The sequence below is a fragment of the Thamnophis sirtalis genome, unplaced genomic scaffold (genome assembly GCF_051295495.1).
Source record: "Thamnophis sirtalis isolate CommonGarterSnake01/CBP01778 unplaced genomic scaffold, rThaSir2_p1.2 scaffold_4, whole genome shotgun sequence".
Classification (NCBI taxonomy): domain Eukaryota; kingdom Metazoa; phylum Chordata; class Lepidosauria; order Squamata; family Natricidae; genus Thamnophis; species Thamnophis sirtalis.
In genome coordinates, this window is record NW_028261384.1 from 41,748,803 (window position 1) to 41,775,843 (window position 27,041).

Below are 27,041 nucleotides of genomic sequence, written 5' to 3' on the forward strand. Positions count from 1 at the left end.
ACCTATCAAATATATTAATGGCTTAGCAGCCTAATATAATTTCTATTATTGTTGATCATTCCCTATGATCATTGGTTTTTTTCTTAGCTTTCTTCTTAGAGCTAAGGTGTATGTGTATGGCTGGTGGCTAACAGCAGGGAGGTGACACATGGCTGGATCCAGGCGGTTGTCACCGCCTCCCTTCGGGAGGGGCACTTCCCCGCCGTACTTAAAACGGCGGTGGTGAGACCCCTCCTGAAGAAGCCATCGTTAGATCCAGCCATTTTAAACAACTTTCGTCCTGTCTCCAACCTTCCCTTTATTGGGAAGGTTGTTGAGAAGGTGGTGGCCTTTCAGCTTCAACGAGCCTTGGAGGAAGCCAGTTATCTTGACCCCTTCCAGTCCGGCTTCAGGCCTGGTTACAGCACAGAAACCGCTTTGGTCGCATTGACCGATGATCTCTGGAGGGCCAGAGATGGAGGCTATGCGTCCATCCTGGTTCTCCTGGACCTCTCAGCGGCTTTCGATACCATCGACCATGGTATCCTTCTGCGACGTCTCCGGGAGGTGGGAGTGGGAGGCACTGTTCTGCGGTGGTTCTCCTCCTACCTCTCGGACAGGTCGCAGTCGGTGTTGGTTGGGGGGCAGAGATCGTCCCTGAGGCCCCTAACATGTGGGGTACCCCAGGGTTCGGTCCTGTCACCCCTACTATTTAACATATACATGAAACCGCTGGGCGAGATCATTCGGAGGCACGGGATAAAATACCATCAATATGCGGACGATACACAATTGTATTTGTCCGCCCCGTGCCAACTCAATGAAGCGGTGGACGTGATGAACCAGGGTCTGGAGGCCGTTAAGAACTGGATGAGTGCTAACAAACTGGTACTCAACCCGGATAAGACCGAGTGGCTGTTGTGTTTCCCCCCCAATAATTTGGCTGATATACCAACGCTTAGGCTGGGGGGTCAAATTTTATACCCCTCAGATAGGGTCCGCAACTTAGGAGTCCTCCTGGATCCACAGCTGACTTTTGATCACCAGCTGTCGGCTGTGACCAGGGGGGCATTTGCCCAGGTTCGCCTGGTCCGCCAGTTGCGGCCCTACTTAGATAGGGGGGCGCTCACGACAGTCACTCGAGCCCTTGTGATCTCTAGACTGGAATACTGCAACGGGCTCTACATGGGGTTGCCCCTGAGGTGCATCCGGCGACTACAGTTAGTCCAAAATGCAGCCGCGCGAGTGATAGTGGGCGCACCACGGTTCGCCCACGTTACACCTATCCTCCGCGAGCTGCACTGGCTACCTGTTGGTCTCCGGGTGCGCTTCAGGATATTGATGACCATCTTTAAAGCACTCCATGGTAGTGGATCTGGGTACTTGAGAGACCGCCTTCTGCCGATTACCTCCCTAAATCGACCAATTAGATCGCACAGACTGGGCCTCCTCCGAATCCCATCTGCCAGTCAATGTCGACTGGCGACCACGCGGAGGAGGGCCTTTTCTGTTGCTGCCCCGACCCTGTGGAACGAGCTCCCCATGGAGATCCGCACCCTCACCACTATCCAGACCTTCCGCGCAGCCCTCAAGATCTGGCTCTCCCAGCAGGCCTGGGGATAGGTTCCTAATTACCCGCCCGAGTGTTTGATTGTTGAATGAAAGTTGGGTTTTTTACTATTTTTTTGTTGTTCACATATTGTTTGTTTTGACCTTGCACTTCCCCTTCCTTGTGGTTGTAAGCCGCCCTGAGTCCCCTCAGGGAAAAGGGCGGCATATAAATCTCAATAAATACCTAAATACCTAAAAAATGTACACCTTCTTCAAATATATTAAAAACATATATAATTCAATATGCTATCACAGTGTATGTATGTATTTATGTATGTATGTGTGTGTGTGTGTGTGTGTGTGTATATATATATATATACACACACACACACACACACACATATATATATATGCATGCTAATAAATAAATGAAGTGAGACAAGTATAGATCTATATATAGATATATAGAGATATAATTTACTTAAACAGAATATGTATGTATGTATGTATGCATGCATGTATGTATGTATGTTTAAGATTATATGTGTTTAAGATTAAAATGCAAACGAAGGAAAAGACTTTTCCTTTTCAGTTAAGAAAAAGCAAATCATAGCAATGTTTACAGGAAGGATCCATTGCCATGTATCACTTATGTCAAGTAAAGGCATAAAATCTTACAAAGATCTGCTGTGTTGCACATATTGAAATTAATTAGGCTAATCATCAAAAATTTATTGCAGCTCTCTTCCATTAAGTTTCAAGTGCATATAATCAGGTTATGCTCATTTACCAAGTGAGTAATAAATACAACCCTAAATAACTGTATACACAACAAAGAATGTCAAAGCAAATAGCAAAAAACAAAGTAAAAATGTCTGTATCTTTCCAGTCTTTCATTTCATGTAGATCTCTGTAGCCTCTTCACAGTTGGCTTCCAACTTGTAAAATCGGGCTGGCTGGAGAGCAAGGGAGGAGGGAGAAAAACGATAGTTATGAATATGAAAAGGTAGCACATGCTTAAACCATAAGATATGCTGCACTCCATGTTTTCCTAACCTTATGGCTCCTAAATAGTTTGGAATATGATTTTTCACTACATGGAGAAACTACAAGTCAGGATACCATGTCTTTATTCATTACATTTCTACCTCGCCACAATTAATGTGAATGTCCCTAATCTACAGTTTTAATGCATCTTAGAAAACAGAGGCACAAACTAGAGGCTTGTTTCCTTCTTTGATTAATGATAACAAAAAATTCTAAAAATACTTCTCTGATCAATAAAAATAATCTCAGAATATCCTTAGTCTTGGTCAGTTGTCTACAGTTCACAAATTATAAGGCAATAACATGAGTTGTGTTTAATGCATCCGACAAGCCCTATATACTCTCATTTTTAGTCAAATAGTAACACTCCTTGCAGTAACCCCACAGAACTCTTCCAGATTAAGTTCTGCTCATTTTCCTCAGTAATTAATCAGAATAGAAAACCCCATTGTACCTTGTACTGGTGGACACTAGAGCAACAACATAATGTAACAGTTTCACGTGACAAATGGCTGAATCTTATCCTATTAATGTAGAACAACATATTTACAAGATTTCAATTGGCTGGCTTTATTTTCATAATTAAGCAATGAGTCCCATGTCTGAACTAAATGAAGACTGCAAAAGTGAACAAGAAAATCTGGTACCTAATTCTTATCAGCTTGCAATGTCACATTTTTAAAAAGTTGGGGAGAGGGACAAGTCTATGAATTGAAACAAGAATCTTTCTTAAATTAATTTTAAAACATTTGTTCATTTGAGCAAACACTTCAAAACAGCATGTGGCGCTACTACCTTTATCCATATGGTCTGGAACCTATTTAGATCACTGATAGCATAAGAAATTTGGGCAAACAGGAGTGCAATTATAACATCAACATCTGACATTTATACTGAAGGCGGCTATGCTGCACTGCAGATTTTTTTAAAAAATTGGAACACATATATGAACATATATGTGCAGCATCTTTCTTTTGCAAGGATTATACTGCAACGGTTGAAAGCTCCTCCATTCTCAGAAAAGATATAGCTGCTTTAAGCAGCTGCATGGACCTCCTATGGGAACCCTCATAGGCATGTTTGTATTTGGAGAACTGCACAGCCCTAATGTTAGGTGCAGATAGGTTACTGCTATTAAAATAGCTAAATGCAAAATATATCTATAGGACTAGAAGCTGCTAAACAGAGCCAAATTTGGGGATACCCTAGACAAAACAAAAAAGGTATATGAAATATTTTAAATTTAAATTTTCCCAATGAAAGGTCTTTAAAAAGACTTCTGAACCATGTTCAAAATTTGTAATAAAGCAAATTTTAGGACACATGCAGATATAACATTTGAACTGTATGATTTTTCTTGAAGTCCCATTAATAATAACTATTCAGTCAGGTAGTTTGCAAGTATATCATGGCTAGAAAATATCAAAAATGATCAGGTTTCTAAACCCACCCTTTCCTTTGCCATTGCAGAATCATTTATTAATTGTAACAACTTAAATGATAGCTTAGACCAGCGATAGTGAACCTTTTTTGGCTTGCGTGCTATATGTGGAGAGAGCGCAGGGGGGTCATGTGCGGGCGTGCCTCCCTAGGCTGTTTTCGCCCTCCTTAGGCTCTTATAAAGCCTCTAGAGCCTATGGAGGGCGAAAAATGGCTTTTAAAAAGGCTGAATTCAGCTGACCAGTGTGCACGCGTGCCATAGGTTTGCCATAGGTTTGCCAGGGCTTAGACTGTTAGTTTGGGTATTATTGTAGCTGTTTTAAAAAGACAATAGACAGTATGAAAAAAAAATGAGGGAAAGGTGTGTGCTCACCTTTCTTATATCTACACTATGAAGAGGGGAAAGAACTGGAATCATTTTGCAAAATAAAATTGCTTATATGTTCTAAATACTCTAAATATTCCTGGTACTCTTTAATTATAATAAAATGAAGGTCAAATATTGTGATGGTCACAATATTGGTGTGGTGATGGACATGGGATATTGGAGAACATTTTTCCTATTTCTAGAAATGCATTATTTATTTGATGTAAAATTATAGATCTTTTTCTTCCTCCCTTCCTAAGAAAAATGTTAAAGGTTCCAGGAAAAGAAACATGTACAAAAAAGAGTAAAAGAACATATAAACCATTACAGAAAATTGAATTAAAATGTACTTACTCTTGCCTCTCAAATATCATACATCTCCATTATGAAGGCTTTAGGCACTAAGCCAATGGTTCCTTTCATTTCTCCTACCCACCAGCCAAATCTATTGTACTCCTAATTGAAAACAATATGCAGTATTAACCTTTAGTCTGATATGAATGCAACAGAGTTTTGCATATGACTCAAGTTTCTTCCTTATATACAGTTATAAGAGCATGAATGGAAAATTAAAATGTTAAGAAAGAGTGTATGAATGTTGTACACATGACTTTCTCAAGCACTTGAAATGCAGTTAAGGCCAAGACAGGAAATTACTTTTTAAATGGCTAGGCATCTGTTTCTATGTCTGAAAAAAGACTTTTTAAAACCTACTTACTTACCTATGGATCCTGGAAGCCATATATACTCAATGAGACAAGAATGTGATTATATCATTGTCTGTTTTGTATGTATGTCCTGATTTTGTGATAAACACTTTTTTTAAAGGAAGATAAACCCTGTATCTTTAAACATGTTCAATGGGAAATATTTTTCCAGTTGTCGGTAACTGGTGCAGTCTTCCTTGTAATGCTCTTTTTAATTTTAAAAAAGTGCACATTATTGAAGCATTTTTCAAAAGTGTTCAAATTAGACTAATCATTCTTTATCTTTATTCTGTTTGGTTCCCACTATTAGAAACATACTTCTCTATTACTGTAAATATACATAGACACACAAACACACAGTATTTCATTAAAAAATGAGTATCATCTGGTACCAACTAAAAAATAGTTTAACAGAGTTGAAAAAGATCCTATGTTTTTTAATAAATTCACATACAAGAACTGCATATCATTACGCCTTCTCTGTATTAACCAATGCTTCCTGCTATAAACTTTTATGATATATTGTATGAACCTGACAAATGACTAAATGCATTTTGCTTTCAATTTTGTTTAGGCTTAGCAAGATGAATCCAAATCCAAAAGTATATGAAAGTTTAAGAAACAATATTTTCCAAAAGCAATACCAAGTAACAGAGATTCAAATTTAATTGTCTTTTGTCCCTTGAAAGTAAATATTGTTATGATTAATACAAGAGCTCAATAACTTTCAGCAATTGAAAATGGATTTCAGTAAAGTACAGGTGAAACTCAAAAAATTAGAATATCGTGCAAAAGTTCATTTATTTCAGTAATGCAACCTAAAAGATGAAAGTAATATATGAGATAAGATAGTTCAAGCTGTGATTTGTCATAATTGTGATGATTATGGCGTACAGCTCATGAAAACCCCAAATCCACCATCTGAGAAAATTAGAATATTACATGCAGTCAATAAAACAAAGATTGTACATAGAACAATATCGGACCTCTGAAAAGTATAAGCTTGCATATGCATTCAGTACTTGGTTTGGGCCCCTTTTGCAGTAATTCCTGCCTCAATGCGGCGTGGCATGAAAGCTATCAACCTGTGGCACTGCTGAGGTGTTATGGAAGACCAGGATGCTTCAATAGCCTTCAGCTCTTCTGCATTGTTCGGTCTCATGTCTCTCATCTTTCTCTTGGCAATGCTCCATAGATTCTCTATGGGGTTCAGGTCAGACGAGTTTGCTGGCCAAGCACAGTAATCCCACGGTGATTGAACCAATTTTGGTGCTTTTGACAAAAGTTGCTCTCATCAGAAAAGAGGACTTTGGATCACTGAGCAACAGGACTTTGGACCACTGTGCTTCATTAAGACTAGGGTCAGCGCAGCCGTCTACCAGGAGATTTTGGAGCACTTCATGCTTCCTTCCCCAGACGAGCTTTATGGAGATGCTGACTTCATTTTCCAGCTGCCCACACTGCCAAAAGCACCAAAACCTGGTTCAATGACTGTGGGATTACTGTGCTTGATTGGCCAGCAAACTCTGACCTGAATCTATGGAGCATTGCCAAGAGAAAGATGAGAGACATGAGACTGAACAATGCAGGAGAGCTGAAGGCCGCTATTGAAGCATCCTGGTCTTCCTTAACACCTCAGCAGTGCCACAGGTTGATAGCTTCCATGCCACGCCACATTGAGGCAGTAATTGCTGCAAAAGGGGCCCAAACCAAGTACTGAGTACATATGCATGCTTATACTTTTCAGAGGTCCGATATTGTTCTATGTATAATCTTTGTTTTATTTACTGCATGTAATATTCTAATTTTCTCAGATGGTGGATTTGGGGTTTTCATGAGCTGTACGCCACAATCATCACAATTATGACAAATCATGGCTAGAACTATCTTGTAATGAGTCATATTTCATATATTAGTTTCACCTTTTAAGTTGCATTACTGAAATAAATGAACTTTTGCACAATATTCTAATTTTTCAAGTTTCACCTGTATGTGCCAAAGGAAACAGAAGAAAACAAATTCCTTATTCAAAAGTCAGACTGATGGCAAACTGTTTTTTTTTAAATAAAAAAAAAAACAAGGAAAATATAATAGACCTAGAGAGAATTCTGTTGTAGTGGTTTGTGTTTGCCAGTCTGCTTTTATCTGAAGCTAAGCAGTCAGGCATTCTGATGGAATTTAGGCATTATATGGGGTGAAAAATCACTCGTCCTTCCATAGCATTTAACGGACTAGAAACAGCAAGGTACCAAAATTACTTCCATCCCTTCCAGGGCTTTCTTCAAATGATCTGATTAACTTGTACCAGATCTATTAACCCTAATCTATTAACAGCCCATAGATGCTTTGTATCCCTGCTATCTTCAGTTCACATTTGTTTCCTACCTACTCCTATCCATTATCCCAGTTGTTTATAACCCCAAATTTGCCTTTCTTCCTGAAGCTGTCCCTCTACATCTCCTCCCATCTCAGGTCTATCTTAATTTTTCATTTGACACAAACCTTGAGGAGAAGGTTTCTTCAGATTATGTTTTAACATAAAGTAGCAGACATTTTTGCTTTAGTTTTAGTAATGAAGACAATTCTGCGTACTGGGGGAAAGTTAAGTCTTCTATAAGGTTGAAATATTAAAAGCCATTAGGCAGATCTTAATATATTCATTTAACCAATAAATCACATCACCAAGTTCTGCTTTTACCTCATTTGCCATCAGGATAAAAGAGCAGCTCCAAAGAAAAACTCTTGACTTCTTTATTCCCTTGTGGCTATACATGATGCTAGTTCACCAGTGCAATTCAGCAAGCAAGCTTGCTTACCAGCTACAGTAAGAATGACTCTTGCTGGACTGATTGTTCTGAGGCCAAAACCCTTAAAGGCAAAGAGGCACTTGCTGTTTCACCAGGGAGTTCAGATGTTCCAGCTGTGCGTGTTTGTTTAATAAACACATGTTTCATTCCACATTAGCCTGCTTAAATACACAATCTACCTCTCTACAGATTTAAAGTGCAAGTAATCACTCATAATGCCAGTCTTCACCTGTGCTAGAGGAAACTTGCCAAGGAAGCTTTCCAAAATAACTTTTTTTTTTTTGTAAATGTGTGCTGGAGAATAGAGCAAAGAGCAATCATGACTTTCTGTAGAGTGCTATTTTACTTAAGGGATAATTAAAACTTTTCATGACAGAATGAAAATATCCCATGTAGATATTTCAGAAATTTATAAACAACATATTTTGACAGTGATAGGAAAACCACCTCTAGGAGGTTAACCTCAAATTAAAATACTAAATTCTCCTGCTCCCCTCCCAAAAAACATCTTGCTATTAAAGAATATTTAAATTTAATGCACTTCTCCGATTTTAAATATTATGGTAATGGAAGTGTAATAGTATCAGAAGCTAATTTATAGATAGGCTTCAGACACTCAAATCTTACTTTATCATTATTATTCTTGATATGAACCTCACTAGCAATCTGAATCCCAATTAAAGCATATGAAGTATAAGCAAGTAGGAAAGGGAAAAAAATGAACTGCTACATTGGAAATGTAATGTTTTAGCCTTAGGTTACTGCCATTACTATAGAGACATCCATTTTTAACTAGTTAATTTGCTTACACCCCTTTCTTAGAATGTGTTTAACTTTTGTATGCACTTACAAATCAATTTAACCACACTTTTATAGCATCTTTATGTATACATTACTTTCAGCAACAATAAAAGGCAACTGATTTTGGCTAGTAGCTACCCTCAGAGTTATATGCCCGTTCTGCATATGAACACACACACAAATATAAATGAACAGAATTCCACAGTCACCTCTAGAGAAAACCCAAGTATTGCTGCAATTTCAATATTCTATATACTGTTCAAAATATAGATTTCCAGACATAGATTATTATTAAATGTTTGTCTAAAATATTGATTTAATATTTTAAAGAACAATCAGAATACAACAAGATTTATGTCATCACTTACTACAATTTAATGTTCAGAGTCAAAATAATGTATATTATGAAGCAGCTCCTTAAGAGCATTAAGTTCATTTAAGAAATCATGAATTGCTTATATCACTGGTAAAATAAAAAAATGCTTAGGGTGGAGCTTGAATTTAAATATCAGGCAGTCTCAAGAGTCAAATATTTAATTGTAATGAATAACAAATATAGTACGAATCTCACATACAACCTATTTATTCATATTCTATTCAGATATAGATAAACTTCTGTACGTGTAGATATACTGTGTACTCTCCCCATCAGCTCTTTCTTACAGCTTTGGCAATTGATTCAGCTTCAAAAAGACTGATAAAATAATGAAGAGTCCTTTAATCTGCATGAAACCATTCCAGTCAATTTATAAGAATTATTGCATTCCTTTGTAAGATGTGTAATTATTTTCTATTAATCATGTACTATGAAGCTGCATTATGTGGTTATTCTGTTATCACTGGGAAGAAGCCTGCAGTCAGCTCCCAACAATGTTAGGTAATTACTAACACAAAGCTTCTTTCTCCTTCTGGAGAAATTCTATCAAGATCTAGAAGCACTGTAATGCTTTATTGTATGAAAGTAACCATGAAAGAAATTAAAGACCTACATAATGAATTGCTTAACAATAAATGTGCATGTGAGAAAAAGTTAGTAGAAGAAAAGGAAGAAAAATGTTTTTAAATTTGGAAGAGGTGGTTCTAAACTCCTCTTTCTTATAGTAAACTCAAATAATGTAATTTTGCTATTATTAATCTATTTCAATTGGTCACTTCCTAATCCAGAATACATCTATGAGAATCCTCTAAAGTGATGTTTAAACACATGTGTGTGTACACACACACACACACACACACACTTATGATCATCAATGGAAGGATTTCAAATTTAAGGACAGTAATAATTGGAGTGATATTATCCTAATATTTAAAGTCTTATATTACAAAGTCCTCCTAGAGTCTCCTCCTTGTTCTGTAAAAATCTTTCCATTGAAAGTCCTCTGTATTAAATACATACTTGTAATTTTGTATGCACTTGCATGATGAAACAGCATGTCACAATGAATGGATCAAATCCAACTACATGAAGCTTTAGTTCCATTCAGTATTTCTCTTAAATTAGCTCCACTGATTTCCATTAAAGGAACTGATTAAAGATACTGATGGACTACAATTTCTAAATTGCATAATACTAGATTTACTTCCAAGAAACATTCACAAAATATCCTTTCACCATTCTATATCTTGCCTGATTATAAATGATTAAGACTGCAGCAAAGGTGATTCATAGCAAATCAAATCAAGCAAATACTTGATTCAATATCATGCTGGAACATGAAAAGTTTCGCATAATTTTTAAAATGTATGACAAATTGAATGAGTATGACAAACAGAAAAATACTTAATGAATATTTAGCTCTGGAATACAGTATAATCACAGATTCAAGAAATGCAACTCACTTGCTATTAGAAAGCTTTATGTGAAACTATCTAAAAATACATTTTGAAAATTTTGGATTCAGTACTGATTATGGTATCTTTAAATGCTTTAGATATGTACTAAAAATCCTATAATCCAAATGCACAAATTTATCAAGTATCTGGAAAGTTTATCAGATAACTGATAGTGGATGGTTTGAAAGTGGCAAGCAATTTACTTTATTTGAAAACTAAAATACATGATCATGATTTCTACTCAATTACTGCACAATTGTTTCAAAACGCTATTTCAATATATACTTCAGATACAGTCCAAAATAAAAAAGCAATGTTGCAACTGCATTTAATAAATGAAAATCAAGGTTTTCTTCTATAGAGTATTTTAATAGATTTCTATGATTCTATTAGACAAAATTTAAGATGGCAGATTTATTTTGATTTTTCTCAGAGCTAGTCCTGACAAAACCAAATACTTCTAGTAAAAAACAATACAATATTATATGTCAAAACTCTACAGATAGCCATATTATCTGAGTCATGGCAAGTAGCATTTTTGTTAAAGGTTATTACTCTCAAAGTAAATGTGCAAATGATGGCTTTCTAGAGTAAACATTATATGAAATACATGCCCAAACCTCAATTTCAGTTATATAACAAAAAGAATGAAAATAACAACTATGTTGCCTTATAATTGTATGTGCCCGGCACATGAAACTGGTCAAATTTACAAACTAAGATCATCTTGACCTTGACAAGAGTAAATCTTCCACTTTCTCACATAATATACTCATAATAAAATTACAGGAAATCTTGACAATATGTACATTTATAGTGAAAATTAAGTCTATATACTACCAAATAGCTGCACTGCTTGGGAAATGGAAACAGGATTTTAAGTAGAATCAGCTTTTTCAGTTTCAGTTGCATTTGTTTTTTAAGAGTCTTAAGATATAATTATTAACAAAAATTCATATAACCACTAAAATCATGACATGGGTTTCCCCCTGTAGTTCCATTTTGATACTTGACCTTTAAATAAGAAATAAAAGGATAATCAAATAATTAATTTAATTGCTATATTTTAAAAATGAATTCTGATTCCTTGTTTCAGCAAAATTACTTTAGCTGCTTTCCTCCATGAATTGAAAAATGTGGATGTTTAATTAAAGAATTATGGAATTATTAGAAGTTAATATCTTCATTAAAAAATCAAGAGAAAACAATCACAATAACATACTGGTATAAAGTTTTAATAAAAACACTTTTTGACTATAATCACTATTACAATTAATCTAGACTACAATATATATTGTTTCAGCAATGAACATACAGAGATTATTTAAAAAATGAAGAATTTAAAAAAGAATACTACAATAACCACTACATTTTACAAATTTTCAGGAATCCAATTACTATGAGAAAACTTTAGTGTGCAATATTGCAGAATTTAAAATATAAATTCTGTACTATTTTCAGTGAGTATTCAGATTCATAAATGAAGCTATAAATTATGCTTGCTTAAAACATTATGTGGTATTTTTAAAAAGCTATCCAAGATTTTGTCTTTTTTCATTATCAAAGTACAATTATCATAAATATTAGAGTAACTTGGAACAAGATAAATTTTCCAATAAAGATGCCCAAATCTATTAGCACTTTGGCAGAACTTTCTAGAAAGTTGTTATTGGCTAAGCCATAAATATATTTTGACTCCTTTTGTTAACTCTTTTCTGTTGAAATACTATTTGTACCTGTTTTATATTTTAATTTATATTTTATTCTTCCTACATCATATAATGCTTATTACTTTTCCTTGAGAGTAAGATTTTACTGGAATTAATGTCAATAAATGTCTGATATATGATGAGGTGGTAATAAGTAATAACTAAGATGAAGCCCAAGTTAAATTTCTGACATCATTTTTAACGCCACACATTAACAAGTGCACTTCTAATTGTCAACCACTAGATGGGGTAAAGAATTATTTTTCTTTTTAAAAAAACACCCAAGCTAAAGCTGTCAATATTAAGAAATATTGATAGCTTTAAGAAATGTTTGATCAAGTTTTTAAGCTTCAAAGGCTTTATATTATTTTACCTTAACAGTACTCTTAAATTCTTTCTCTGGCTATTAACTCTCAAAATTGGATAAATTATTATTCTGTACATTTTTTTTCCTAAATTCAGAGATGATAAAAGTCTGTATTTTGTAGCATTTATAACAGCAATACTCAAACTGGGGAAAAGGTTGAATTTTGATTTAAATTTCTTTTCAGTTTTAGAAATTAAGTAACTGCAGGCCATAAAATGTAGCCAAACTGCAAAGATCTAGATCAAAAGACAAAGATTTTAAATACATTTAGGCAAATTAGAAACCAAGAGTATTTCAATTTATACTCCCTTTTATAATGGAAGATTTTCAATCCTGAATTGAATAACAATGAATCTTACCATTAAAAATGGTATAAAAATACTTTTAAAAAATAAGGAGCTTAATTACAAGAAACCTACAAATTACTTACTAGAAGAAACCTACAAATTAGTTACAAGACCATCTAGAAATAAACAAGATATTACCACAGGTCAGCATTTGTAAAAAAAAAACAAATCTTGCCAGCCAAATCTTATTGCCTTCTTTGATAAAGTGACTAAATTAGTGGATAAGGGAAATGCTAGGGAAGTAGTTTACCTAGTTTCCAGTAAGGCACTTGACAAAGTAGATCATAGCCTAATCTTGGTAAGGCACAACAATGTGGGTAGATAGTACCACCACCAGATGGATTTGCAATTGGCTAACCAATCATAGTCAGCATGAAATCAATCCTCAATGAAACTAGATCTACATCGAAGGAAGCATGCAATGGAATTGAAGATTCTGCCTTTCAGCCGGTGCTTTTGAACATCTTCATAAATGACCTAGTCCAGGGGAATCAAACTCTCATTGTCACAGTGGTGTCATGTGATGATATCAGGACGTTTGTCCACTTCACCAAACTGGGTGTGGGCATGGCCAGCACGTGACACCTCTGGGTTTGACAGTGAGTGAGTTTGACAGCCCTGACCAGGATGAAAGAATTCATCAAATTTGCAGACAACACTAAGAGGGGGGGGGGGGATAGTTAATACATAAAGTGTTAGTCTGAAGACTCAGAAGGACTTTTACAGATATGAACACTTGGGCCATATCCAACAAATGCAACGAGTGAGAAAAATAAGCTTCTACACATAGGCAAGAGAAACCGAATGCACAGGTATAGAATAGGTGATACCTGCCTTAACAGTAGTAACTGTGAGAGGATGTTAAGTGTCCTGGAAGACCACCATTTAGTAAGAGTCAGCAGTGTGCTACAGCTGCCAAAAAAGCTAATGCTATCTGGGACTACATTAATAGAGGAATAGTTTCAAAGTCATGTAAAGTAATAATACCACTTTACACTGTACTGGTGAGACTACAGTTAGAATACCTTCATCCAGCTGTGGTCACAATATTAAAAAGATGTTTAAATCCTAGAAAGACAAAAGCAATAAACATGATAAGGTGTCTTGAGGCTAAACAGTACAACAAACAAGGGAATTAGGCATGTCTAATCTAATGAAAAGAGGAACTAGGGGAGATATGATAGCAGTCTTCCAGCACTTGAAAGACTGTCACAGAGAAGAAGAGCTCAGACTATTTTCCAAACCACCTAAGGGCAGTAAGATGTAACGGATGGAAGATTCTTAAAGAGAGATCTAAACTAGAACTAAGGAAACATTTCCTGACAGTGAGAACAATTAACCAATGGAACGGCTTACCTCCAGAAGTTTGAGAGCTCCATCACTGGAGGGTTTCACTGGAGGTTTTTACAAAGAGACTAGATAAATATTTGTCCAGAATAGTGTAGGATTTCCTGCCTGAGCAGAGGGTTGAACTTGAAGACTTCCAAGGTCCCTTCCAAACTTATTCTTCTATGTTCTGTGTTCTAAACTGGGTTAGCCCTTAGTTTACTCAATTAAGTAACAAACTTGAATGCTAAACATTAAAATATAATCCAATGTATTGTTTCTTTAAAAAAAAAATCCCATTTTGTTCAAAGGGGCTTCTTCTTAAATATCATATAGAAAGTTTGTTCTGTCTCATTCTAGGCATAGCAGCCACGTAATGAATTAAATAATGCAAAATAAGTAGATAAGACATGTTTTACATGTAAATAATTTTGCATCAACTTCTTCTATTAGTAACATACTCTGTTGGCCCAGTTTTCCATCTGTAATATGGGATTAAAATAATTTTTCATCTAAGAAGTGTCAGGAGGACAGATATGATACATGAAGACCGTGGAGTTAGTAGAACACAAGAGTAACTTAGTTGTTAGACAACAAACAGAGCAAATTCTTTATCAAATTATTATTTGTAACCCTATATCTTTTTGGATCACTTTTAGCTATTCTTACCTCGAGTGGAAAACATTTTGCAGTTTACTATTACAAAGGGCATGGCCCAGAGAATATTATGAAAATATTAGTCTGGAAGCAGCTGAAATTCTTAGTAATGTATTGGATGAAAACCTGCAGGGATCTGATGTCATGAGCGACCTCTAGCCCTTGGTATGGCAGGAATTTTTAAAAGTTTTAAACGTAGAGGAAAAAATAATAATAATGCAGGAGATAAGTGTGGTTACTAAAAGGAAGAAGAAATTGCTACTTTGAAAAACATAAATTTTCATATAACACCCATGTGCATACACATGGAGAACCTGGACTCTTCTTGAGGCCAAAACTATGAAAGTTTATCAATATAAATCTCTCTCTCCCTCTCTTCTCCTCCCCCCGCACCTCAGATCAGCATGTACAAGAAGTACCAAAGAAAAGGAAGTAAAACATATACATTCACATCCACTCCATAGTATATTGACAAAGCTACATTTTACAAGCAATAAGAGCATTGTCTCAGCGGGAAGTTACTTAGTGGTGGGTAACCAAGATTCCAAACAAAGATAAATACGTTTTAAAGACAATTCCTGTTGCACAATAACACTTCAAATGTGGTTACATTAAATTGACAAAATAATTAATGTGCAAGGAACTTCTCACTGAGTGTGAAAGATGCAAAGGAAATGCCCATTTCCTGACGACCTTGAAGTTTGCTCTCTTTTTTTCCCTTTGGTCTAATTTCAACTATCTCCCCATATCTATTAGGGGTTGAATACAGTACCTTACTGAGAATGTAGATAACATCACCACGTTTGAATGACAGCTCATCAGGAACATCACCAGCGCAATCCCATAAACCTTGATAGAAATTAACATAATCGGTTTTTTTATTGCCTGGGGAAGAAAAAGATGCATACATTAGATTTTTAAACCTGATTGCTGCTCTGATGAAGCTTTTTTTTTCAGAGGCTTAAAAAAAAAGAAGAGTACATCTACTTGGTCCTTACTATTCTTTACAAGCGCAACACAAAAAAAAGCTTCTTTTCTATTGCAAACTTAGCTACATGTCTTCTTTGCCACTGCTACTGTATTCATTTTCACACATAAAAAGAAAAACACTGATGCTGCCATTAGAAAATCATTTGGCAACATAGAGAAATAAATGTTTCCTTGAAGTCTGGGTTTTGAGAGGAGGGATGATGAAATCTTTGAAAATTTCACTCTTTTTAAGAATTAGCACAAAACTTTTGTAGATATTTCTGTAGAGAGAACCTTGCTGAAGTTGCATTTTTAAAATAAATCTATTTGTGTCAGCAACAGCTGATGACATTAAGTTCTGGAAAAATATGCAACACTCTTTAGATATAAACTCATCCTTCTGAGAAATAAGCACAATGAATGTGCTGTGTTCAAACTGCCATACAGACCATTAACTGATAGATTATTTTAGCACTGTTTGTTCTGTAATGCCACCATAACAGCATAATAAATGCTTTGTCATATGCATACCATGCACCGAAGCGTTTACTGGAGCCCAGAAGGCAATACCACTAAAAGCTACTGGAAGCTTCTACACACATGGCAGACAATTTCCTGTTTTCCGTTCCATAAGAAGTGAACTGACTGAGTTAACTCACCAAGAATGCAGGCGATCCTCAATGAGGCAAACAGCTGTGATAGGGTTACACAAACCAGACTGGGTGCAAATGTATTCATTGTCTGTATCTTTTTGCTCAAAGATAAGGATCATGCAATTGATTAGATTATATGGGAAGGTGTTTTAATTTTATTAAAGAGGCAAAATATCCCTCTGCTAATAGACAGAATATTATTTTCATGTCATTTGACTCTCCTTCCACTGTTATGTACAGCATTCTGCACAAGATGGAAAATGCTACATATGGAAAAATCATTCCCATATATGACAGAAACAGCATTTCAGAAATTTAGAGCTTTTGGTCATATAGATGGTACACTTGACCCATAAAATAAAAGCTATATTTACATTTCACTACTTCTTAATGTATTGGAATGTAATATATATTTCTATCACTACTTCCTTCATTATGATTCATAGGGAGACATAGTGAAATGTCTGTACTGAAACACCTCAATTCTACTCCAACAACAAATACATAAATAAAATGATAAAATAACTTGATCACACTGCTCCAAAAAGGTGTATTTTAAACTGCCATTGTATAACACTAGAGGGCGCTCAGGATCAGTTGCGCAGTCATGGTTCATTTTTGACAATTATTATTTTTAGTGAAATTTGTTCATCCTATGTTAATTATCCAAACATATGCACACACAATTTCATACTTTATTAGGATGTATTAGCAACTTAAGAGTAAAGTTTTTAAAAAAAAAAAACCTATGGAAACCAGAACATATCCTGATCCCTTCCGATCTCCTCTTCACAGATTTCAAATGGTAAAACAAGAATAAATGGTAGGCATATTTGTACTTTCAGATGAGTTCTAGAAATTGTCTAATATCCTAAAAGATCCCAAAGGCTCTGCATGCAAAAGATCCCAAGGTGAATCTATGACATCTCCAAGTAAAATTGACAAAGACCTCATTATGAAACTGTTTCTAATAGCAGGAGGTTAAATTACCTAAGGATTCAAAAACATTCCCAATCATGAACATATGGAGCATCTTACTGATTTTACAACTTAATGTTATAAAATAAGAAATTATGATCAAAAACAGGACAGAAACTGAGAGTAAGTTTGTGTGTGTGTGCATGTGTGTGTTTATGCATAACTTAACTGGCTGGGTTATATTATTCATAAAATCATGATTGGCTCTTGTTTGAAAGAGTCTCCTTACAAGCCATAATCTTTAATACAAATACAAAATCAAAATTAAATTAAGTGTTCCAAGAACAAAAAACCAGACTGCTAATTTGAAACAAAAGCCATTGAGACCCTTATATGTTATGAGTGGAATTTCTGAATTTAGTTTACTTTATTGTCATTGTACCTCATACAACAAAATTAAATGCCATCATCAGTGTACATAATACATAAGAAAACTATAAAAATAAAACACACATTCCCATTCTATACAAGTGAATTGAAAACCTTTGATTCTGCATTATTATTACACTATATAGTAGAATTCAGTATAGTTACTACTGTGGGATAGAAGCTGTTTTTCAACCTATCTATCCTTGTTTTTATTGTTCTGTACTGTCTGCCAGAAGATAATAGTTCAAAAAAAGGGTGCCCAGGATGAGATGGATTTTTAAGAATGTTTTGAACTTTCTTAAGGCAGCAGGAACTTTAAAGCTCTTCCAAAGAGAGGAGACGGCAACCAATGATCCTCTGTGCAATGATGTTAATCCTCTGGAGTGCTGTCCTATCTGCCACTGTGCAATTAGCAAACCATACACAAGTGCAGTAAGTTAAAATAATCTCTATGTTGCAGGGGTAGAAGATCACCAACAATTTTTCATTCAGTTGTTGTTTCCTGAAAAATTTTTAGTAGTATAATCTCTGCTGGGTGCTTTTGACCAGGGCTGCAATGTATAAATGCCCCATGTCAGGTTCTCTTTTATGATAACACCCAAAAACTGGAAACTGGCCACTTGAGCCACTTGGTCTTCATTGATAACCAGGGGCTGGATGTCTGAACTATTCCTTCGGTAATCAGTGGTGGGATTCAAATAATTTAACAACCGGTCCTCTGTCCTAATGACCGACTGGGTAGGCGTGGCCAACTTGATTGGTCTCACCCTTAAGAAATTTCTTTTTAGTCCAACTCACAATAAATAGCACTGTTCAAGTATTTACAATAGAAAAGAATAATACAGTTGGAAGGGATCTTGGAGGTCTTCTAGTCCAACCCCCTGCTTAGGCAGGAAACTCTACACCACTTCAGATAAATGGTTATCCAATCTCTTCTGCCAGTGTTGGATCATTTACAACTTCTAGAGACAAGTTGTTCCATTGATTAATTGTTCTGTCAGGAAATTTAAGGTGCTCCTACAAAAATGAAGGGGGTCAATCTATTTTCCAAAGCACCAAAAGCCACAACAAGAAACAATGGATGAAAACTAACCAAAGAGAAAAGCAACCTAGACTAATCAGAAATTTTCTAAGGGTGAGCCCAATCAACCAATGAAATAGCTTGCCTTCAGAAGTTGTGGGTGCTCTATCACAAGCAACACAGTTACAAGATAATTTGAAACCTTTACAGTCTAATACTGTAAGCTAACTCTTAAATGCTGAAAATGCAGGATCAAAATACATACACATAAAAACCTTGGTCTTATTGGTGTTAAGGACCAAGTTATTGTCTCTACACCACAAAAGAAACCGGTCCACCTCATCTCTATAGGCAGACTCATTTTCCCTCACCCCCCAAAATAAGTCCCACATTGTTGTATCATTTGCAAATTTAGTATTACTGGTGTGAATGGAAATGCAGTCATGTACATAGAGTATAGAGTTAAGGGACTCAACACGTAGCCCTGTGGTGCACCAGTGTTAAGAATAAGGGCTGAGGAGATATGATTACCTAATTCAACCCTCTGGGCCCGGCCAGACAGAAAATCCATAATTCAAAGGCAAACTGAATAAGAAAGCCCAGGGTCCATAATTTTAAGACACTCATCTATGTTTCAGATGAGTCAGAGCAGTTTGGGGAGTGATAGTTCTATTTCTTCTGTATGCAAACTGGTGTTTATCAAATGTATGTGGAAGACCAGAAGTGATGTGGCAACAGACCAATTTCTCAAAGCACTTCATGATGATAGGAATGACTGCCATTGATCTATAATCATTGAGGTTATTGATAGGGAACTTCTTTGACAGTGGAACAATGGTGAAAGCTAGTGGAATTTAGTTAAAAATAGTTTTTAATATTTTATTTTATATTTTACTTTACTTCATTATTTATTATTTATTAAATTTAGAGGCTAACATCTTACCTGAAATAAAATTATGAGGTATATATTCCTTTGGGATTATTCATGCCTAAACTGAAATCATTTTGACATCAGAAGACAAATGCTTCCATATTTTGAACTTAAACACTCCTCATTAGGTTTTAGCAAATAAAAATGGTTTAAAATACTTTAAACCAGCTTTAAAATAATTATTTTAATATTATTTTCAGTGTTATTAATAGATATATTTAATTTATATGGCTTGATAGATTGCTGAACTGGGAAGATGCAGATTCAAATTCTTATTAATTACATGGAAGTCAGTGAGTTATTTTGTGCAGTGATGAATCTCAGCCTAACCATCTCACAAGATGATTGTGTGAGAAGAATCATTTTCTCATCTGTGCCATTTTCATGTGTTCAAGGAAGCAGTAAGATTTAAATGTTTATAATCTTCAAGTCTTATGTATAGTTGAGAATGTTAACATAAAAAAACAAGAGATCTAAAGTAACTCTTATTAACCTGAACTACTTCAAAATTTTGTATATTACAGGTCCTTCCAGATATACGTTGTAATTTAAAGGAGACATTTGGAAATATACAGTGAGAGGATAGTCACATTAAACATATTAAATCTTAAATGAAAAAGAAACCAAATGAAATTTTTTTTTCTACACAAACCACAATACAGAAAAGCCCATCTAAATCATCATGTTCATATCAAATAACAAGCATCTTTTCCTAAATGAGATCTTAATTAGCATTTCCTTAAGCCTCAGAATTTCTACATCAATTATAAAAACCATAGAGAACTGACATTACATCTAGTGTTGTAGCCCAATGCATGGGCTAAAAATTGACTCTCAACTTTTAATGTGTACCTTAAAGTCATTCTTTTGAACAATCTTTGTCTCTCAGAAAATAAAAATTATGAAGACAGCCAGCATAGTGCATCAGTAAAATGTTGGACTAGGAATGTAGATCCAGGTTTCCAGTCCATCCTAAGCCATGAATTCTCCAGGCCACTCATTATCTTACAGTTTCTCAATCTTGGAAGCCTGAAGATGTGTAGGCTTCAGTTCCCAGCACGTTGGCTGGAGAATTCTGGAATCTGAAATCCACACAAACTAAAGTTGCTTAATTGAGAAACACTATTTTAGATCAAGTTATCTCAGCTTGGGAGAAGAGTAAGAAGTGCTATCTATGTCATTTTCAGGTTCTGGATGAAAGACTATAAAACCAATAAGCAAAAGAGTTCCTGTTCATTGCTGAAAGGCAAAGTCAAACACTGAAGCTGACAAAAGGCTGACCAAACATAGCAGAGAATCTGAGCGACATTTGCAAAAGACCTTGAGGAGCAAGAAGAGGAAGAGGAGAAAGTACAGGAAATCCTATCTTACAGAAGCTGCCGCAAAAATAAAGAGGGTAAAAAGACACTGTGAAAGCAGCGTAGGCAGAAAGAAGAGTATCCCCAATGGCATGGAGTGAAAAGTCTGGTTTAACCATCTTCTCGTTGTAGAAAACAATGAAAGCAACAGATAAAAATACCGAGAGAGCTGTTGTGGCCCGCCAGCAGCCAGCAAAACTGGCAGCAGATTCGGAGAGTGAGGAGGTTGGGGAGGAATATTAGCCAGTCCTGGAATCTGGGGACGATTCTGATGAGGACTCTGTGTTAGAGGAAGAGAGCGGGCCAGAACCATATGCCAATGATCAGCTACCTTCAGAGTCAGATATCAGTGAGGCAGATGAACAGCTGGAGCCTGTTCCCAATGTACGCATGCACAGAGTTGCCAGATGAAGGGAACAATAAAGAACAGGGAGCGACTAGGGATAAGGCCAGATGATGAACGGCCCCTCCCAGAAGAAAGGGGAGTTGATTTTGCAGGAGACTATTAGTTCGCAAATTGTATTGTGACTCTTTGAGACTCCTTGCCAAGTTCTGCCGATATTGGCCTGTCAGTTCTCCAAGCCAGAACAGAGAATAGAACAGAACAGAGCTGGAACACTTTGGAGGTCTTCTAGTCCAGCCTCCTGCTCAAGCAGAAGAACTTATACAATCTCAGACAATTGACTGTCCAGTCTCTTCTTAAAAACCTCCAGAGATGGAGTGGCCATGATTTCTGAAGACAAGCTTTCCCACTGGTTAATTGTCCTTACTGTTAGGAAGTTTACCCTCAATTCCAGGTTGTTTATCTCTTTGATCAGTTTCCAACCATTATTTCTTGTCCAACTAGGAATGTTGGAATAATGTTGCTGAACTTTTGATCCATCTAGACTTGTGAGGAATTGGTTGAGAAACATTGTTGTAACCCAAGGAATCACTCTGGCTGCCGTGCGAATATTCTCTCAAACCAGGACATCTAATTCATAAATAGGGGCATTAGGACAGGGCCGGTAGGCACTTTTGTGCGCTTATGCATGTTCCTCACAGAACTCTTAGGAATGAACTTCCATCTCAATTACTATGTGTCTGTAAGGGAAACATCAAGAGGGACAAATAGATTTTTGGGATGTGGGGAAAAATTTATGGAGAACGATTAACCAGTGGAACAGTCTGTCTTCTGGAATTGTAGGTTCTCTATTGCTACAGGAAATAAGGGCTTCTGCTTGAGCAGGGAGTTGGACTAGATCCAAGTTCCCTTCCAGCCCTATGATCTTATGATTTTATATAGTCAATATTTTAAAGAGAGTATTTTGATTTAGGAAATGTGGCCAAATAATTTCACAATAAAATCAAGATGATTCATCATTTTCCTCTATACAAATTATCTTGATCTGCAAATAATTAGTAGTTTATTTTTTGTGGTAATATTAAAATGACCAAAGATTAAAATTTATTGGATACAAATGGATTAGACTTGTTCCAGAATTGATTCAGAAACTGGTGCTGAGTCTTGCTCATCTATACTTTAAAAAAAAACACAACCAACTTCATTTTCTAAGTGATTTCATCGAAGTCTCCAGTTGAAACAAAATACTTTTCTAGGTACAAATCTTTGAAATTGCTTTCTAAACGTTACTTCTGCTAATTGTAAATTCATTTCCTTCTAAATATACAAGGTTTTGATAAAAACCTGCCAAGAATTTGGGAGGAGAAAAATAACATCCTTCTCCATGGAATTTTGTGTAGGTTAACATTTTTGACATCTCTTCCCATTCTGCTTTATCATGTTCCTGAAGTGAATCCAGATGTGATGCAGAAGTTCTGCAAACAGGATCTCCTGTGTATAAACATATTAATGCCATCACTCTCTAATCAAGACTTAAATGTTAGAGTAACTTTCAAGTTTTCATCTGTCAAAAGAAAGGGCCACAGCATTTCTATATGTTGCTCTTTGTTCGAATTAATTAGTCTGTAAATAATTTTCAATCAGGAAAATGGACTGGGTAGGGGAGAGGTAACGGAGGTCTTCCTATGATGCAATTCAAATTCAATGAATAAATAAAAAGCAGTAGGAAACCTTGCTTGAAGATTTTGGCTTTCAAGCTCAGAATAAAGCATAAGATGATTTAAATGACTCTTTCCTGGCATCCAACATTCCTTCTTCAAATATGGTGACATATGCCAGGAGCAAAACGCAAAGCAATTGGTAGAAAATGCTTACTTTGCATAATGAAACAGGGATTTGCATAATATGCATACCAGGCTGCCTTCATTTAGGGAATTGGGATATGGCAAACCTAAAAGAGCAACAGACAATCACTTTAATTCAGATAGGTATCAACCTTAAATGTGATTATAAATCTAATGGTGATTATATACTGTATATTTCTATTATAATTAATGCAAAATGCAATTGCTCTGAGCCATTTAATACAGTTTCATATATGGAACATGCAGAGATAGAAAGAACTTTTTTAAAAATTTTGATTTCTGGCCTTAATGTTGAGTAGACCAAAGGCAAAAATGTAATATAAATGCCTATTACAAAAATAAAAACTGGGTGTTATATCCCAAATTTTATTAGTCTCCAAAGTTATAGCCAGTTAACAGTACAAACACACTAGAAGTGTCACATTCCTGTGTGGGTGTTTATGTATACCCGCCTGGAAAGGGGATCAGCCCCCCTCTATAAGCCTCCATAAGGCTATTCATGCAATTGTTTTTACAAAAATGGGCCCATTTTTGCAGAAACGGGCCATTTTTGCTCATTTTTGCTTCTACACCCCCCAGGAGCACTCTGCAAGCCCCCCCCCCAAGGCTATTCATGCCTTTTTTTTAAAAAAAGGCCCATTTTTATGAAAATTCATGCCATTTTGGGAGGTTTGCAGAGTGCAAAAACTTTTTTTTTCCCTTTTGGAAAGCTCTTTAACTGATTGATGAGAATTACATTGATCAAGTGCTGTGCCAGCAGACACAAAGTCTTAGGTGCTGCAGATTGTCAGCCATTTCCTTCTCCAGCACATGGATAAATACACCTGGAAACATCTACCTATCTACCTACTCTCTCTCTCTCCCTACCTATCTACTGTATTTCTCTCTCTCTCCCTCCCTATCTATCTACGTACCTACCTACTCTCTCTCTCCCTATCTACTGTATCTCTATCTCTCTCTCTCTCTCTCTCTCTCTCTCTCTCTCTCTCTCTCTCTCTCTATATATATATATATATATATATATATATATATATATATATATATATATATATATATATATATATATATATATATATATATATATATATATATCCCTTTATATACCTACCTATCTACCTACCTAACTAACTACTCACTCTCTCCCTACCCACTTACTGTATTTCTCTCTCTTTCTCTCCCTCTCTATCCCTCTATCTACCTACCTACTTTTTTAAAAAAATTGCCTCTTCAAAACCTTGCTGAGTCTTATACTCCGTGCGTCTTATACTCCGAAAAATATGGTAATTGGTATATCATGCTGCTTTTTTTTCCTTTAGCAAGATTGCACAGAGTAATATGCATATGTCTACTCAGAAGTAAGTGCTAGATTTTAATGAGGCTTAGTGGCCAGGGAAAGCAAAGTGAAGCAGTATCAGAGGCGTGAACTGAAAAAGATGTGAAGACTGAATAATTTTTTCCACCATTCTAATCCAAAGAAAAAGTTGTTCAGGAGGGAAATATAACAGGAGAAAAGAATAGTTTAAAAGAGGAAAAGAAAAAAGAAAGATGCTAGTTGTTCAAGACATATAGGTGCATGCATACACACATAAACAAACAAATAAACATACACACATACACACACACATACACACACACACCTCTATGGAGATTCTCAGCCATCCAGGTCATAGTTGTCTCAAAAGTGCTTTTTCAAGAAGCAACTGGATTGTTTTTTTTTAAGATGTTTTTCTTCTCATCCAAGGAACTTCTTCAGCTTTTCCACCATCCAGTCAGAGCTGAAGAAGCTTCTTGGATGAGAAGCAAAATTTCTTCAAAGGAAAAAAAAAGCACGTTTGGGATACACACACATACACAAACATCATGCAAAAACACAACAGAGAGTTTAATAATTAATTTACCTTAAGGGTAAAACTATTATTGTATGTTACATTAAAACTAAGAGAATGGAACAATAGATGGTTTATACGATTAAAAGCCTGAGCTATATTGATATTTTTTAACCAAACATCACACCAAGTCCGTCTATGAGTGAGATGGGCAGTTTCTAAATGCGATAAATAAAATAAAATATAGATATGCTTTTAGTTTCTACAAATGTCATCTGTTTATTAATTGTTCAACTTTTTTAAAAAATTGATTAGCACTGCTATATTTTTGATAGTACTTTTTCATGTCTTCTGGCTATGTATTATATACGTATGTATATGTACCATACAGATACTCAAACAGAAGCTAGTGTATGCCAATTATTTTGGATGAAAAATTTTAATGTAAAAAACAAAGAATCACATTCTTAAATAAGGTTAGAATGAGTTCATCTGATATAATACCTAGAATTCTCCCCCAACCCAACAGAAAAGGAAAAGGAAGAAAATATCATTTATTAACTCACCAATCTTCAGAGTAAAACATTATATGTTTAGATGTTTGGAGGCAGAGGTTATTTGAAGTATTCAAACTATTGTCCAAAGTGAATTTCATGTTGGGAAATAATTATTATGATGCTCTCAAGAATATGTTATTGTGTCCACTTGATTTTAAAAGTCAGCTCATAAAAATGTTAAGACAAAATATTAATATTTTATGATACAGACAGGTCACACTTTCAACACCATGTGCAGGCAAATTAAGCTTGATTATATATTATTTTTATACAACAGCTGTAATTAGCATAATATTTGGACGAATGTCAGTCCACAGATGTTGGGAGAAATGGGCACTCTGGAATGTTTGTGGAACTTCTGATATGGTGATTCAACATTTTAAAGTTTTGCACTGGATAAGAATTAGAAGAGTTGTAAGGAATCCAGTTAGAGTTATCTTATCACAGCTGCAGTAACTTGAGAAATGCTGAAATATATACTACTTTCAAACAGGGTCAGCAATATTTTCAGGCATTATATAATTTCATGTGAGGCTGTAAATGCTAAAGCATAAGTATTCAAAAGTCTTTTTTTTTCCACTTTAAGAAATTGAGGTCTTATCAGATGGCATGTTTTCTTGCCTGAGAATTCATAAGAAAGAGAAAAAAATGTGACAATCTCATAGGATTTTGGTCATTTTAAGACCGCAATATAGAGAGGATATGGTGCCAAATAAGCATCATATTAATTCTCCTTACAATTCCAATGTTAGAAGCATAACAACCAATTCTTTGCTTCCATGTATATAAACCATCATATTTTTGTTGTATTTATGCTGATAAATAAATAAAGGGAGTATATTTACTTTATGGCTTTAAATATATATCATATTTTTCTCTCCATAAAACCCTCCAAAAGTGGGTGGAAATGTCTGTGCATCTTATGGAGCAAATATTGCATCACATACCGTGAAGTGTATTACCTCATGAGTCCACAATGGTGGCCCGGTGCCGGTCCTTTTGTGAATAGCAGCTGGGTTGTTGTGGCGGGGACCTTTTACAATGCTAAACCCTGTCTCTTCTGTCTCTTTTCTGCAGTGCAGGTGTCATAGGCAGAGCTGGCACATGAAAGCACACCTATTTGTGGTCCTCTCAGGCTCTGCCTGATTTTTTTTTCTTGTTTTCCTACTCTAAATCTAGGTGTGTCCTATGGTCAGGTGCTTCTTATGGAGTAAAAAATACGGCAATTCTTTG

General features: G+C 35.6%; 1 protein-coding gene across 1 annotated transcript in view; it reads right to left on the reverse strand.

Moving 5' to 3' along the window:
• Positions 1 to 1,989: 1,989 nt before the first annotated feature.
• Positions 1,990 to 27,041, reverse strand: part of SKAP2 (src kinase associated phosphoprotein 2) — a 241,129-nt gene continuing 216,077 nt past the window's right edge. Inside the window, exons 12-14 of the mRNA XM_014067803.2 lie at positions 15,711 to 15,823; positions 4,739 to 4,840; positions 1,990 to 2,486 (exon numbers count right to left, since the gene is read on the reverse strand). Coding sequence (XP_013923278.2) covers positions 4,748 to 4,840; positions 15,711 to 15,823 — 206 coding nt within the window. The 3' untranslated portion in view covers positions 1,990 to 2,486; positions 4,739 to 4,747. The remainder of the gene's footprint in view (positions 2,487 to 4,738; positions 4,841 to 15,710; positions 15,824 to 27,041) is intronic.